The 17415-nt window shown below is 33.8% G+C and overlaps 1 protein-coding gene across 3 annotated transcripts in view; it reads right to left on the reverse strand.

Annotated features, from left to right (window-relative positions):
• The window catches only part of LOC118191263 (uncharacterized), a 90387-nt gene that overhangs the window by 9392 nt on the left and 63580 nt on the right, over nucleotides 1-17415 (reverse strand). For 2 of the 3 annotated variants that reach the window (XR_015044070.1, XM_035362065.2), the window contains exons 9-10: nucleotides 11210-11243; nucleotides 8883-9231 (exon numbers count right to left, since the gene is read on the reverse strand). Coding sequence is in view for 2 of the 3 variants with exons in the window: in XM_035362065.2 (XP_035217956.1) it covers nucleotides 8883-9231; nucleotides 11210-11243 (383 nt within the window). In the remaining variant the exon portion in view is untranslated. Of the gene's footprint in view, nucleotides 1-3822; nucleotides 3848-8882; nucleotides 9232-11209; nucleotides 11244-17415 lie in introns of those variants that run through there. The other variant, XM_035362068.2, reaches the window with a different exon arrangement.

Raw genomic sequence — 17415 nt, forward strand, 5'->3', positions numbered from 1 at the left:
AATCTGCCAGACTTTTTTAGTAATCAGTACACTGAGCATCATTGAAAGTTCTTGAAACTCTCTCTCGAGTTGTCCTGATAATTTTGGACATACCTAATGAAGTTCATGTGCATCATTGAAAGTTCTTGAAACTATCTCTCGAATCATTCTGATAATTTTGGACATAAATAACAAAGTTCATGCAAATCATTGAAAATTCTTGAAACTATCATTCGAACTGCCCTGATTATTTTGACATAGAAAGCAAAGTTAATGCACATCATTGAAAATTCTCAAATCCCCTCTTGAATCGTTACTATAATTCTGGACATACATAACCTATTGCTAATAAATTTCGTAGTTTATGCTGGGCCGTATAAATGCTTCGGCGAGCACATATCCCATCTGTCTACCAGCTAAACTCTTCAACCTAGCTGTTTAGTTTTGAGCTGAGTTTCAAATACATGGCAAATCAAAACTAATGTCACAGAAAACAAACATACCTGTCACTAGTATAATGGATTTATTTCGCAAATACAGGTATGACATTAACGTGCAACTCTTCATATTTCTTTGGACATGCACAGATATTCCGATATGGAGGTCTTTTGTAACACAGCAGACTTCTGCATAATACACTGCTGGCCACCCAAATTGCAACACCAAGAAAGACAAGAGATATCACAACAAAATTTATTTAGTAGATAGCATGTTGACCAAGTATCACATTATTAAATTTATAGACTTCTGGGAAGTGTGGTTTCTTCCGGAATCAATAGCCAGAGTAGCCGCCATTGTTGGAGCTCACCGCTGCCACACACCTCGGCATTGATTCAAAGAGATTTTGGATGTGTTCCTCGGGTACAGCAGAACAAGCAGCTTCCACACGTTGCCAAAGTTGAATGGTGTGGCAGCTTGGGATGTAATCTGAGTCAATTGTTCAGCAACCATGGACCACATGTTTTCTATTGGCGAAAGATCCGTAGAGCGAACTGGCCAGGGAAGCAATTCAATCTGGCGATTGACGAAGAACCCTTGGAGAATGCGTGCCACATGTGGTCATGCATTATCCTGTTGAAATATGGCTGTGGACAAGCCCTGAAGGTAAGGAAGCACAACTGGCTCCAACTACTCAGAGATGTCGCGCTGGCTGTTTAAAGTACTAGCAATGCGTATTAGAGGAGTGCGAGAGTGATATCCAATACCGCACCATACCACAATAGCCGTGCTGGACCAGTGTGGCAGTGCATAATGCAGCTGTTCAGCATCCTCTCTCCACAGTGTCTCCAGACTCGAATCTGACCATTGTGGTGTTGCAGACAGAAGCGTGACTCGTCAGTAAAGACAATTTCATTCCATTCTGCCGTCCACATCCTTCTTTCATAGAACCACTGGCGGCGGAGACGTCTGTGGTTCTGCGTCAAAGGTAGACGAAGCAATGGACGTCTTGCGGACAGACCACTCTGCGCTGTAAACGGCTTCAAATGGTATTCGCAGACACTGGATGATGCATTACAGACTGAATGTGCTGTGCTATGGTTTGCGATATGACTGAGCGATCCGTCACTGCCATGCGCATAATGTTCCTGTCATCACGTGAAGTGGTGGACTGAGGTGGATGCAATCGAACACGTCGGTCCGTTGTACCCTCCTGCATCCAACGGTCACATATCCGCATTACAGTTGCTTGGTTTCATCCAACACGACTACCGATTTCCCTGAAAGATAATCCACACTCTTGGTAGGCCACTATCCTTCCTCTGTCGAACTCGGATACTTGATGAAACAATGATCACTCTTTACTATGAGGCATAATTGATCGTTTTTTTTTTTTTTTTAACCACAAGAAAAACACAATTGCCGAACTTGAAATCATTGAAAACTCCAAGCCTTAAATAGGGCTTTGAAGTGGCACCACAGGCGCGTGATGTGCGTCTGCGCTGAAATTGCAAATTTCAAGTTATTTGCATGCTTCCTTCAGGGTGTTGCATTTACGGTGGCCAGCAGTGTAGTTTAGTTCCTAAGCTCTCACCAAATACGTGAACAGATCCGCCATATTCTAACAGCTGAATCCATGAGAGTGGTCACATGACTTATTGTTAGATATGCTGGGCAGCGAAATGCCTCTATTGTAGTGCAATATTTACCAGCTACTCTAATGTAGTGTAGCAAAATACCTCTAGGGTAGAAAGGAAGAAGGTCATCAAATAAGAAATCGAAATATACGAGAAACTATCACAAGCTTAAGAAATTTCACCAATATCAATATGCCGATTTTCACAGAAACGTTGCAGATGAGAGCGGTTTATTTTCTGTTGATCCCTCATTGCGTGACGTAATGTTATTGATATGAAAATTTGATGATTAGGATGAAAGATCTCTATTTGGAATAACAATATTTGATAAAATGGGAATTAAACATTTTGACTAAATTTTAAATTGTTGTCAAACCAGTGATTCTTCCCACGACTTCAAATATTTCAACATCTATAATCATCGTAAAATAAATTATGATCTCTGCCTAGGATTATCAAGGAATTATTACGAAAGATGGGAGTTTCATGTGGGAAAAATATTCATTGAGCAATTGCATAAAAATGCCTGACATGCTTAGGGATAGGCTGAAGGAGTTCCGCGGAAATTTGAGATAAGTCACCTAACCAAGTAAGAGGCTGAAGGTTCACTCCACCACAAACAAAATCCTCGTAAAATTCTCCCACGTACTAAAAGAGCCCTATATGGATTGCAAGGCGAAATAGGTCTCTTCAGCCGTTACTTACACCATTCAAGGACTGAATAAAAGTAGTACCCTACAACGAATAGCAAATCTTCCAGGTGGATCACAAATGTTGTGAAAAATGCGATCACTCAGGAATCTAAGTAGATACTGCCTGAAGTAAAATTAACTTGAGAGAAAAAATATTAGGGAGAATAATTTAATGAAAATATTAGCATTGAGTTTTATATTAACTTCTTATTAATGTATTTAATGACTATTATCTGTTCAAAAAGCAACATAACTGGAATCATAATTACCAGAAATGGAATTATTGGTTATTTTACGTATTTGTTGTTCTAATGATAAGCCAGCAATGGATAACTTAATCTATCACATTTTTACGTACATAATATCAGAAATTAAATTAGCAATTAATAAAGAAATGGCACTGCATGATTTCTATTTCAAATCCTATTTGCATTAAGAAATTAAACTATATTTATTCAAAACAAATCGCATATCAGATGGCAAAGGATCGCAAGTAGCTCGCAAGCCACAGTTCAGGTGTCTGAGAGCCGCAGTTTGGCCATGTCTGGGATAGTACATGATTGTGGTCTTTTCCATTTACAATAGGTAATCAAATGTAATATCATGTGAATCAAATGCTTGAATGCTTTTGCATTTACAAATGGTAATCAAACACCTCCCTATTTTGGGAAGGGGGGGAATTGTGGAAACAACAACAAAAAAAGAAGTGTTTCTGACACTGGTTATTTTCTTTATGTAGTGAATTACAAATCACAAAACAGATCTGGGACATCATTCATTATAACAGTTAGTTGTTTTGCATTAAGATGGCATAACAATAGGTAGAAACTTGAGAAATTTTAAAACAATTATTAAAACCATATTTATGTGAAAAATACTAGGAACTTCTTTATCATAGCTACTTAGATCTGAAATATGAAAAACTGGGCAGTGGCATAATTTCAAAAAGATTCTAAACTGGCAAGTTTAATTTAAAATCAAATACATATCTCAAGTTATCAAATATTACATTATAAAGAAAAACATACTGATTTAGAATAACCAATTGTATATTGAGATCTTCTAATTTCATTTGAATTATTATTATTATACTATTGAAACCTAAAGCAGAGAAGAATAAATTTTATTCATTAAAAGCTTTTGAACATGATGAAAATAAAATTTATAATTAATGAGCATATAATCTCGAAAATGAAATTAATAATGTACCATTTACAAATTAAAAGTGAAACTAAATATACATGTTTATATTCATATTCCATTCAATATTATTTAAGTCTTCATAAAATGCTCTACCAACCTCTGATTAGCCACATTTTTAACTAGCTAACTTCATTCTAAAGTCTACTTTTATTATATATTTTAACAGCTGACATTTCAAGGCTTGTTTGTAAAAAAAAATTATTCTGTGCAAATATTTTTTGGCTGTGTCCCATAATGTACGGAAAATTTAGAAACAGCAGTTTTGCCATATTTTGCTTTTTAATTACCACCAACACACACACACACACACACAAAAAAAAAAAAAAAAAAAAAAAAAAAAAAAAAAAAAAAAAAAAGAATGTTGTTCAAGCAAGAAAAAAACCATGTATGGAGAAGATCTGCTGGCAAAAAACAAGTGTCAAAACTGGATAGTAAAATTTCATCCCTCTCCATGTTCTAGAAGGTATGTAAAGATAAAAAAGACAAAATGAGGGTAATGACTGAAGTAAACCCTGAATAACAACACGAGAATTTGCTAAGAGATCAAATTTGTTGAATTCTACTATTTTTCATAACATGAAATATTTTCATGCTAAAGCTTGATATATGGGTTCTACTTTTTTTTTTAAGAAAGAGACTTACTCTCACATTGACATATGTGAGTTGCATCTCAAATGTCAAGAAAACGATCCAATTTTGAAGTGAATCATAATTAACTATGAGGAATGGATTGTTTACAGCAATGTTGAATGTAAACAATCATGGAATAGAAGAAATATGCCAGTTCAAAGCACTTTGAACACTAATCATCATATTAAAAAAAAGAGAGAGAGAGCTTCTATCACACAATTTTAACTAGTGATTCCAAAGTATACTGGATAAATTAGCAAAGAAAAGGTGCAAATGACAAACTGAGCCCAGAAATGATCAGCAGATAAAAAGTAGTACTTTAGCATGACAATGCCAGACCTCACACAAGTTTGATAACTTGTCAGAAGCTGTTGCAGATTCAGAAACATGGACTTACCAGACCCACCATATTTATCAGATCTCGCTTCCACAGATTATTAACTGGTCCACATTTTACAAAATGCTTTCAATGATAAGATATTTACTTCAAATCAAGAAGTCAAAAATCACTCAGATCAGTTTTTTGTATGTAAAGATGAGAATTTTTATGAGCATGCTGAAATCATGCTACTACCAGAAAGACGATGGCAAAAGGTATTGGATAAAAATGCTCAACGCACAATTCAATTAAATATTTAATGAGAAAAATTCCCTCTCCACCAGAGAATGCTTTCTGAACAGCACAACATATTAGCAAAGCAAATTCTGTTATCAACTATGCCCTGCATTCATTCACTATAGTGAGGTTTTGGTCTATAAACTTATAATTACATTTTTATAGCAAGATATCTACTTCAATAAAAATATTTCTGAACAAAGCAAAAATGCTGTAATTTCAGTGCAAAAATGCATAAAAAACAAGAGCAGATATAACTATTGTACTTTGTTTTAATATGAAAAAAAATTAAAACAGATAATAAATCAATATTTTTTTTTTAATGAAAAGGTTCAGATTTTAACTATCACCCAAAATTACTTAGTAAGGTTTTTTATACTCTTTCTGAGGTTGCAGTCTACCAGTTTAGTGTTGCATTCACTTCTGCTAACCCATTTCTTTTTGTTTTCTAGCTTTACTATTAAACATAATTTTCTTCATACTTTCACCATATACATTTCAACTGCAAAATCACAAACTATTTAAAAACAGCATATCTTAGAATTTCTACTATGGACTCTCCAGAACTGGAGCTAAAAAATGTTTTATTCTGTATGATGTTGCCAATGTTTGCTTTCAAATCATTGAGTTTGTTAACCCTCTGAGCGGCCAGGGTTTTCAATAAAAAAACACTAATTTTCCAAAACTACTATGAAAACAATTTTTTTTTTTTTTTGATTTTATTCTAAAAACTCTCCTGGTATTTCACACCTGGATTTGTTTTCTTTTGATATATTGCCTTAATTTCTTTGGCATATTTTAATATGCACGTATATATACATTCTTACAGATATCACAAAAAATATTCTAATTCTTCCTACTTAGAGGGTTAATCAAAAACTGATTAACCCTCTAATGTCTGTGGTAGCATATTTGCTTACCATATATTAAACGCCACATTTTTGTACCAGGAACGCCATGAAATGTAATTTTTATGTCATAAATTTATAGATTGAACCTTTCTCATCTATTATTAGCAAATTTTAGTCATAGATAGCAGCACCAGCTTAAAGGAAAAAAAATTAGAAGCATGGATGCAGCAAACAATGCAAGCACCTTTTCAGACAGAAGTTGTTTGTTTATTTTACAAACATTTTATTAATGAAACAGTTAATAATTACTATTTATATAAAGTAAAAGAGTTAGTGTATCACACAGTATAAAATAACTTTTACAAAATTATCATTTTTAATGCTAAAATGTATTTTTAAAATCATGGTAGCAGAGCATCCGTGCATCTAAGCCTAGCAGTTCTCTCAAGAAAATATGTTTTTACATTGAAATTAATTCATGATCTTAAATCTTTGTAATTTTACAGATAATATATTCTTAAATACAATTTATGGATTTAAATTTTATTAGTTTAAATTTTGATATTTTTCAATTTAAAAAATATTTTAAGATATATTTTTCCTGTAAAAAAGTCTCTAGGAAAATTCATCTTGAGATCTAAGTTGAAAAATAAATTTAATCCTCTATTAAATCTCAAGTTTTTTTACTTTATTTAATGAATGAAATTTTAAAAAATAATTAAATAATAATTTAATATATTTTCAGAATTTTGAATAAAATTTTGCATTTTTTTTCAGCCATGCATTTCAGGTTCCTTTTTCCACAGAGTAAGAGGAAGAAATGTCTTTAAAAAACTAGAAGATGTCATACCATATATGAATGATTTGGAAAGTGATTTATCCGATATATCTGATGATGAATATATGCCTACACAAACATCTGATATCTTCCATGAAGGAAGCTCAGATGATGAAGACCAAGATCATAATGAAGATGTAGAAAATGACCAAAATGCATAAAATATTGAGGAAAGTGTCTATCAGTGTAAAAGCTATAAAAATTTAAAATTATCTGGAGGTAAAAAGAACCTAATCTTATGCTTTCATCAAATGATGATAAATTTCCTGATCCTACAGAACTTCTTCCATCTGCTCTTGTATATTTTCAGATTGTAATATCAACAACAAACATGATAAAATTAGTAGTTGAACAAACAAATCTGTATAGTGTTCAACAAACATGAACTTCTCTTATGGTGATGGCAAATGAAATAGAGCAAGTAACAGGAATGATTATCAGAATGGGATTAGTCCGTATACCTCATATTAGAGGATATTGAGAAGAGGGAATAAAAGTATGAACCAATTGAAGAAGTAATGTCTAGAAACAGATCTGAAAAAATCTTAAGATTTTTGAATATTGCGGATAATTCACAAAATGATGATGATGTTAGAAGTGACAAATGCTGGAAAGTGCAACCCCGGTTGCCTAGACTTAGAGAAAATATGCTATCCATTCCAGATGAGACCAAGCAGTCTATTGATGAAATAATGATTCCATTTGGTGGGACAATCCATATCAAACAATATATGCCTAAAAAAAACCTCATAGCAAACAGGGTTTAAAAATGTGTGCCCGGTGTGGACAATCAGACATTTGTTACGATTTTGATGTTTACACTGAAAAATCTGAAGGTTACTATTGAGATCAAACTGCCTACACAGAAGCAGGTGTTGTGATGCAGTTCTGTAGCACTCTAAATAACCAAACAAAAACTACTATCTTTGCAGATAACGTTTTCTCTGGTATCCCATTAGTATGTGAATTATCCAAGAAAAATATATGATTTGTAGGGACTTTGAGAGAAAACAAACTAATGAAATGTAAATTAAAGAATAAGAAGGTATTGAAAGAAGAAGGCAGAGGATCCATCGATTATTCTGTAGCATCTGTAAAGAACGCAGATATCATAGCTGTAAATATAAATAGTGTAACCTTAAATATTTGTTTTTCAATTATTTATTACTTTTAGGATCAAAGAACAGATGGTGTGCATCACTGGCCAGTGTAATAATTCCATATGGCAAAGATGCCACATATGCCCTGGAGGAATATTTACTCAAGTTAAATGTGACAAATGTGAAAAATATCTTTGTTTTAAAAAGGACAGAAACTGTTTTAGAGCTTATCATTTGTAAATAACTGTACATAAACTAAATGAAATCTTAAAAAAATGTGTTTGAAAATCATTTGATTTGTACCCTAATCTGTCCATGGTAGCATATTTGCTACCATTAAAAAACATTAAGAAATATTTTTTTTACAATTTTTCACCATATTTGTTTTATTTGACCTAAAATAACACTCTTTTAACTAACAAATAATTTTTTGTTTTTGGAAATTTCTTGTGGTGGGCATTAAAGGGTTAAAGTTTTACAAAATATGAACTATAAAATTCAAAATTCGGATTTTTAGGTGCACATGTACAGGCGGAGAACTATGTTATTCAAGAATTTGATGGTTCTAGATAATGTAATTTTTTCACAATGAAAGAAACACTCATACATACATGCAGGTTCTTCATCATTTAATTTCTTTAAAAATAATACTACGCTATCATATTTGGTGGCAACAGTTTGAGAAGTGATACAGTTGTTTATAATCGGTGGTGTAAAATCCCTTTTCTAGACTAATGATGCTAAAATCTTCTAAATAATATATGAATTTTAAAACAAGAATTCTAGTTTGCTACTCATTATTCCATATAATATTAATTTTTAGCAAATCAAATTTACTCTGTTAACTTTAGGTCTGTGGTATGAATAACTATAAATTGCATTGACACAAAATACTTACATGTTTGATGTTGAAGATGCAGATTGTGATGTCACTTGTTTTGTTTGAAGCATTCCATTTGCATTTTCAGAAGCCAATGGAGTTTTTTGCTGCAAATCATTTGCAATCACTTTTCTTGGCCTTCCTCGCTTTTTTGGGCTAACTGTTGAACTAATTTCCTTGCCTATAGCTGGAATTACAGGCTGTGTTTCTTTGACTTGGGGTGGTGATTTGGATTGAACTACAGCAGTTGTATCATGTGTGTTTGAAAACATTTTCATTGGACAAATAACAGTATCTGAGGAATACTTTGAATTCGGTTTCCTTACTCTCTGTGGTAAATTTTTCCGTGCTGATGGATCATTAGTTACTACAGAAAAATAAAAATACACAATTTGTAATTTATATAAATTATTAATAATTCATCTATAATAATTATAAAATTACAATGCATCTAATAAACATAACATAAAATAATGTCATTTATGACATGTAATGTAAGTAATATAAAGTCCAAATATATAAATTTGTTTGCAGTATATTTAGAATACAATGCCTATACTTATTATAAATTTCCATATTTGAATTATGAGATGAAAGCAAAGGGATGAGATCTAAAAAATATATCTTGATAGGACTGACATAAACGTGTATCAAACAATGCATGCTGAAGCTTAGAAACTTTAAAATAGTATTTACAAATTTCCTGATTTTCCTCAGATTATAACTCACATCAACAGTAAATTTTGTTATCAAAAAGCGATCATTCACACAGATGATTAATTTTAATTTCAAGACACAAAACTAATTAGATAATAATTTTAAATTTCCTTACTTAATTTAAAAAATAAATATTAAAAGCATGAACAATATAAAAATTACTATTCACTTGCAAATTTGTAAAAGCTTTTAAGCATGCACACATTTTAAACACAGCACGTAAAAGTTGACAAATATGAATATGTATACATATAAATATATAATAAACCCTCCATGAAATGAGCGCTCATGATTCAAAAAATTTTAGTCTTCTGTGGAGGTAGTCATCTTGAATAAGGCAATAATCTTAGATGACGATTATCAGTTTCTATAACAAATTTACCCTATTTGAGTGTCTTAATATTTGCTGAAATAGAAGAGTGATATATTGGTTTATTAATGCCATTATATTAATAAAATATGAATTAATTACAAAGTAAATAAATAGCAAATCATGTTTAACCAAATTTGCTAAAATGGCCTCATAAATAATATTTTAAAATATAGAAACAAAATCATTCATGTAAAATAAAAGCACGGTCAAATAAAACTTCATGTTGTAAATTTTGTTTAATAATTCCATAAATTCATTACTTTTTTTTTTTTTTAAATATCCATTTACTGAAGTCTGCTAATTCCCTTTGAGGCAAACTGCCAGCAATACCTTAAGTAATTTTTAGTTATGTTTTTAAACTTTTATTTTTTGATTTACAAACATTTAATCTAAACTTGATCAATTAAGACTTGTAACCAATCCCTTAACATAAACTGTTGGACTAACTATGACAACAAGGCTGCCCTTTGGTAAGTAGGCAGAGAAGTACTTCAGTAAAAGCCAAGCGTCCCACTTGATAGGTTGTATCAGACTCTTGCTCTGTAATTTTTCTTAAAGTTAAATGTAATGTCCGTGTGTAACTTAAACCTGTTAATAAATACTTGTTACACTATACAGGACTCTTCTATGACTCTATCTGAAACGACCCCCACACAGACTTAATTTAAAAGAAGACACGCTGTGCTGTCAGGTTTGAAATCAACCTCATCTATTACAATAATATCAGAAATAAAGATGATTTGCTTCTGACACTATTTCAACTTTGATTTACTATAACTAAATCACAATCTGAAGCAAGTCTATGTGATAAATTATATGACACTAAAAAGATAACCTATCTATACCTTACAGCATACAATTAAATACATCAGCAAACAATCCACATTAACTACCGATTAACTACCTCGTTTCATAAAAATAATTTTGCTTCTGGAACTGGAAAAGTAACCACTCTAATTTATACAGCACATAAATGACTCAAATTGGACAGCAAAATCAGAATATTTTGGTGCTTGCTGTATTGCATACTTAATAATCTCAATGAAGAAAGATGATGATTGTCTTAAAAAAGGTTATTATAATTATCGATGCAAAGCCTTAATTTTTTCATGAGAACTGGTCATTTTCAGAGGTAGGGAAGAGGATCACTGTGGATAATACTTTCCATGCTGATTGTTATTACACTACAAAGAGATCAAAACAAATCTAAAAGCATATCATACTCATCACAAAAAACAAGTTACTTCAAACTTACATGCCAGATCATCTCCAGTTAATGATGATGAAACCTGTAATACATAAACATATTTATGAAAGGTTGAAAAAAGTTATGAAATTCAGTATCTTTAATGCACATATGCATTTATTATCATCTTTATAACTAATAATTATAACAAAACAATGATTAACTAGACTATGTTATACATTAAAAATGATAAGAGATATTTTCAATAACTACTAAATATATGCATATTAAAATAGGTAAAGTTGTAAACATAATATATACAAACTAGAACAACAAAATTACAGATACAATTACATTTCAATCAAAAATACACACATTTAACAAGAATTTAATCCTAATTTAATAAAATGTTGAAAAGTTACATAAGCTTCCAATTCAGAATTCTTTATTTATTTATTTATTTATTTATTTTTTAACAGATCTAGAGCATCATCTTTCCCACCCTAGAGCAATCTCTTAAGTGGGATGCTTCTCGGCCAAGGGGATACGAGACGTTAGGTCAACGGAATTTATCTGAACTATATGCGAGAAATGGGAATTTTAAGCACTGAGTAAAACTGCTGTTTATCCCCAATCAAACAAAGCCTCAAATTATACCCTCAATAACATTAGAATATTTCAGTCATTTAAAATAAGGTATAGAAAATTCTTATTCAAATACTGAGCAACTTGGAATCAAAACTCAAGATAATTAAACAGAGCTAAATCCTTGAAATAAACGGAGACTTTCAATAGACTACAAAATCCCTCAGGACTCAGTGGGACTTCAGCAATTGTGGATCTTGGAATTTTTGAATTTTAGATCATAAGAGATAAAATGTAGAAATTTTAAAATTAAAAATAAAATACAGTTATTTATGAAATAATGAAGCATTTGTAATCTTAAAGAAATCAAACTTTAACAGAAAAAAGTCAATATTTACTTGTTTATTTACTAAATCTTTCTTTAAATGTAGTTGTTTATGCTGTTTTGCTTTTTATTTAATTTCTATTTTATTTTATATATTTATTTATTTATTTTAGAGATGGGCATATTTTCCTGCTCAGTTACAAAATTACTGTTCAAGTCCTGAATCAGTAGAAACCTTTTCATTCCCCAACTTCTTTTTCACTTTCTTAATTATCAGTGATGATATTTTCTGGATTTAAAACCACATGACAGGTCTCCACATTCTTTAGTCGACTGTTGATTGGAAAACTTCTTTAATATCATCTTTACCACTTCTCAACATTTTCTCATAAACTGCATTAACTGGGAAATATCAGTTTCTATAGCATTCAAAACCTACATCAAAATAAGGTTATTGTTATTCCAAATTTTGAAATCACACTTTCTTAATCCCAAATTGAATCAACACATAAAGAAAAGTATCAAATATGCTTTGGCTTTTCAAATCCTGCTACATCTGCAAAATCAGAAACATACCTTTTGGCATAAAGGAAAATTTAAACTTTAATTTTGATACAATACCTGTAATAATATAATAACTTACAAAAAGTAATAGTGCAACTTTCAAAGCTAACTGACATTACGTTCTTTGGAATCAATCTAATTATTATTCACTTCAGTGTTATTCTGCCAACAAAAGAAAGCAAGCAAGACCCCACTTCAAACAACTATGTTTCGGTACTTCACTTATTCTTTAGGTCAGATTGAAAAATTATCCCACTACATAAACATTCAATGGCACGAAAATGTGGTTGTGGCTAATGTCAATGAATATCGCAATTCCTTAGGAAGCAAAAGTGAAATGTATATCTGCTAAACAAGTGCCACCACCTGATGACATTCCATATGTTCAAAATACACGAGTAATTATTTTAATATTGGACTTTACCTACAAAGCTGGACTCACCATCTTATTACTGCAAATATTTTCCTCAATTCTATACTGCTGCTTACTAAACAGTAATCCAAGATTTCTGGTTGGTTCTCAAGATTATGTGCAGATCATTCTTTCTGGAAGCCATGCCCTCCAAACTCGAATGTCCATGTCTCTCTCCTGCTGAACTTCCTTCTTCAGTCGATCAAATAATATTTTCATAATTTTTTCAGAGGAAAGTGTGCCTCTCTTTTCCTGTTTCTCTTTAAGATTCTCTTAGGAATCTATCCGAGAAATTTTCAAAAGCATACCTGCATTTTACCCCTACTATATAATCATTTCCTAGACTTCATTAAAAAAAAAAATTTGAAAGAGCTCAAATTTTTAATGATTGTCCAATAGGATTTAAGATTTTTTACGCTCTCACTGAGCTCGTAGTCTACCAATCTACTGCTGCACTCTCTTCTGCTAGCTTTATGCACCATTTTCTTAGCACTTATGCCATTCAATAACAACATTACAAAAATTTTAAAAGCAGCATGTATTTAAAATTCCCGATGCAGTGATAAGTCTTGGCATAAGTTTTTCTGTTTTTATCACTCCTTTCTCAGTTCATCATATCAAAATTCCGTTTTTTGCTTGAAAATTCCCCCTTTCTGTTATTAACATTTTGTGTGTTAACTTTATTTATTAAATATTATGTTCTTCATACTTACACAATATAAAATTCAATTCAACAGCAAAACTACAAACTATTTAAAAACAGCATATCTTTAGAATTTCCGGAAGATGGTTTCACACACTGGAGACAAAAATATTTTATTCCATACAGTGAGTGAGTGCACCGCTATGATGGCTTCCGACCACAGACATGAACCAAACGGAATTATATACCATCACGGCGGGGAAGACTCCAGAGTAACAAGGTTGAATATTATATACTAATAACAGTTTTTACATATTGTTTACTGCAAAGCACTAAGCGTTATTCTGGTTATCTGCTTTAAGTTCTGAACTTTTGAAACATTATAATATTATCCACTGTTGTTTCTGCTTAGGCAGTGTCCTGAGATTTTCTCTATTTTATCAAGTGCTATTCTGTTTTTGAGTGTGTTAGTAGTCCACATTGCCCAGGCACAGTCCGCTGGTTTCTTCAAGTGCCAGGTTCTTGTATGCACACAATGGAAGTAATAATGGTCCGTGTCGCCTTCCTCTCCGCATTCGCAGAAAGGAGTATCCCTAAGTCTGAATCTGTTCAGGTATACTGGGAATGGTCCATGACCTGTCAAGAACTGTGTTAGGCTAGCACAGTGGGTGTTTAATTCCATGTTAACTTTTGGCAGTAAGCGAAATGTCCTTCGTCCTACCTCTGCCTCTGTCCATCTACTTTGCCAACTTTGTAGCAGACTTGTCAAAGTTGTTCGCTTAATATGAGACCAAGGAAGTTTAGTTGGTCTTTCTATTATATCCGTGCAGTTGGCTGCCTGCTTGGCCAGTAGGTCAGCGGCTTCATTGCCTTGAATCCCTGTGTGAGCAGGAACCCATTTTAAAGTGGGTCTTTGTGAAATAGGCATTGTCAGAAGCTGTTTCTGGATTCTGTATACCAATGGATTCCCGCTGTTTTGACTTGCGATAGCCGCCAGACTTGATGCCGAATCACTGAGTATGGAGAATTTCTCCTGTTGACATGTGTTCGCATATCTAATTGCAGCACTGACAGCTAGAAGCTCTGCTTGGTATACCGAGTTGTTCGAGCATAATTTCCTTTTCCACTCGAATGTTACAACTCCATTTTCTAGTCTACAGAAGGCGCTGCCCGTGCCGTTCTGAGTTTTGGAGCCATCTTTGAAAAGGTTATTACTGTACCTCTGAATTGGTTGGTCGTTTATACTGATACTGTCGGAGAGATTAAAAGCTGCTGGATGAAAGTTTTTGCAGTTGTTTTGATCCTCGTAGTCCAAGTGGTGATAACTATGACCCCAGAGTGTTGAAGTTTGACCCAGCCTGGTAACTCTTACGATAGCTGCCTCCCTTTCTACTATCAAATCTAGGGGAGAAATTCCTGCTAGTTGTTGTAGGGCTAGTGTTGACGTGGTACGGTATGCCCTGCATACTTGAAGTAGCTGCTGTCTCTGAATAGAGAGCAGGAATCTTTTCATATGAGAGGTAAGTTCACCACCCCAGATTGCTGCTCCGTAAGTTATTACTTTTTCTGTAATGGTTCTATGCCAAATTTTTAGTAGCTTAGATGAGATACCCCATTTATGTGAAGTCATGCGTCTCATGTTGTTGCTTAGGATTCTAATTCGAGTCTTAAAATTCCTGACATGTGGCATCCAAGAAAGTCTGTTGTCGAGTAATAGCCCAAGATATTTCAATTGAAGGAAACATTTTACCGGTATCCCGTGGAGTTTAATGCTTGGGTTGCGTCTTAGCTGCCTGCTGCGTCCTATGAGTAAAGCTTTAGTTTTCTCTGCCGAAATCTGAAGCTTATGTGCTCTGGCCCATTGGGAGAACAGATCAAGACAGTATTGAGATCTCATTTCGAGGTTACTCCTTCCTGCCACAACTAGCATAAAATCGCCCGCATAGGCTATGATTCGAGCGTATTCTACGCTCTCAAACTGACGAAATGCCGAGTTTGCCACTATATTCCACAGTGTTGATCCAAGCATGACCCCTGTGGGCATCCTCTAAAGACAATTTACATAAATGCCGCTGTCTGATGTTACTTGTACACTTCGATCTTGAAGGTACGAGCGAAGGATGGTAATAATGGCTGTTGGACAGGCCATGTTGTGCAGCAAATTTATTATGTCTGGCCACCAAAGGGAGTCAAAGGCTCCCTTGATGTCAATGGCTATTGCCAGTGAGTGCAAATTGTTATCCTTGTTCTGTTTGATAGTGGCCATTAAGTCTTTTATGGCATGTTCAGTTGAGTTGCCCATTCGGAATCCATATTGGTTGGGATGCAGGGCGTTGTTCCTTTGCAGGAAGAAGTCCAATCTGTAAAGAATTACTCTTTGCAATACCTTACCGAGCGCTGGCAGTAGACAGACTGGCCTGTAAGATGTAGGTTCTGCCGGAGTTTTGCCTGATTTTAGGAATAACGCCACTTCTGCCAACTTCATATTTTTAGGAAAGTACTGATGTTTCCAGAAAGCTGAAATGACTGCAAGGAATAGTTTTGGGAATTCCCGGTCTATCTCTCTAATGATGATATTATAAATTCCATCCGGACCTGGAGCTTTTTTGGGTGCCAGAGTACGTATGATGTTATCCACTTCCATTTGCGTAGGAGGGAGTTCGTCTCTTCTGGTAATTTGGCGAAATTTCATACTGTAGGTTTTCTCGCTTCCTCTTGCTCCTCTAAGAAATCCTCTTCATCATTATCAGGAAAAACTGCATTTATGATCTCACTGATTACTTTGATGTTGGATGAGGCAGTGCTATTCACCATAGGCAAAAGGGTCGTAGGACGAAACACCTTGTTACATGTTATCTTTTGAGTATGTCCAAAGGCTTTAGTGACATTACTACAGTAAGTTCTCTATGAGATTAACTTGGCCTCTTTAATTTTTCTTTTATATAAAGCTCTGGCTTTATTGTATGTTATGATTTCGAGTTGCTGTAGATATGGATTTACCGCGGATTGTGCTTTTCTGCGAAGTGCCCGAACTCTGCTCCTCTCTGTGTTAAGCTCTGGTGACCACCAGGATATCGAGTGTTTTGCCTTTACAGATTTCAAATGATATGCTTTGTGGGCGGCTTGCACTATTTTTGTAACTAGTAAGTCGTAGAGATTATCTAAGGAGTTTCTGTCCTGGCAGTTGTTGAAATCTTTGACAAATTTCTCTACATGCACTCGAATGTGTTCCTGTAAAACGGAATGTCCTGCAAATGCCGTTTTGAATCTTTTCTTTATTATGTAGTCTATAGGAGTATCCAGCCTGTAAGTAATAATTTTGTGGTCACTGAGTGACGGCAGGTCACTCACTGTCCAATCTTGTATGTACGGAGTTGTATTGGGAGTTGATATTGTCAGATCTGACCACCCTCGAGCTCTAGATGTTTCAAAGGTAGGCGGTGAGTCCTGAGCGTTGATGACAATGAAATGCTTACTGTCCAAGAATTCGAGTACCGCAATTCCCCTTCGGTTCTCCGAGTCAGCACTCCATAGTTGACTGGTGGCGTTAAAGTCTCCTGCTATGATACAGTGTGATGCCCCAGTTAGAAGGTTAGAATTAAGTTCCCCTAATAGAGAGGTAATATCTTCGCTCGGGATTAGATACACAGCAATAATATCAATACTGCAATTACTAGTGTCTAGTCTGATGGAGACTGTATGCTCTGTGATTTTCATTAGGAGAGGGGAGAGAGGGCCACTGTAAA

Source organism: Stegodyphus dumicola, chromosome 11 (genome assembly GCF_044657685.1).
Source record: "Stegodyphus dumicola isolate Sdum_Otavi_A_Nest chromosome 11, ASM4465768v1".
In the NCBI taxonomy this organism is placed as follows: domain Eukaryota; kingdom Metazoa; phylum Arthropoda; class Arachnida; order Araneae; family Eresidae; genus Stegodyphus; species Stegodyphus dumicola.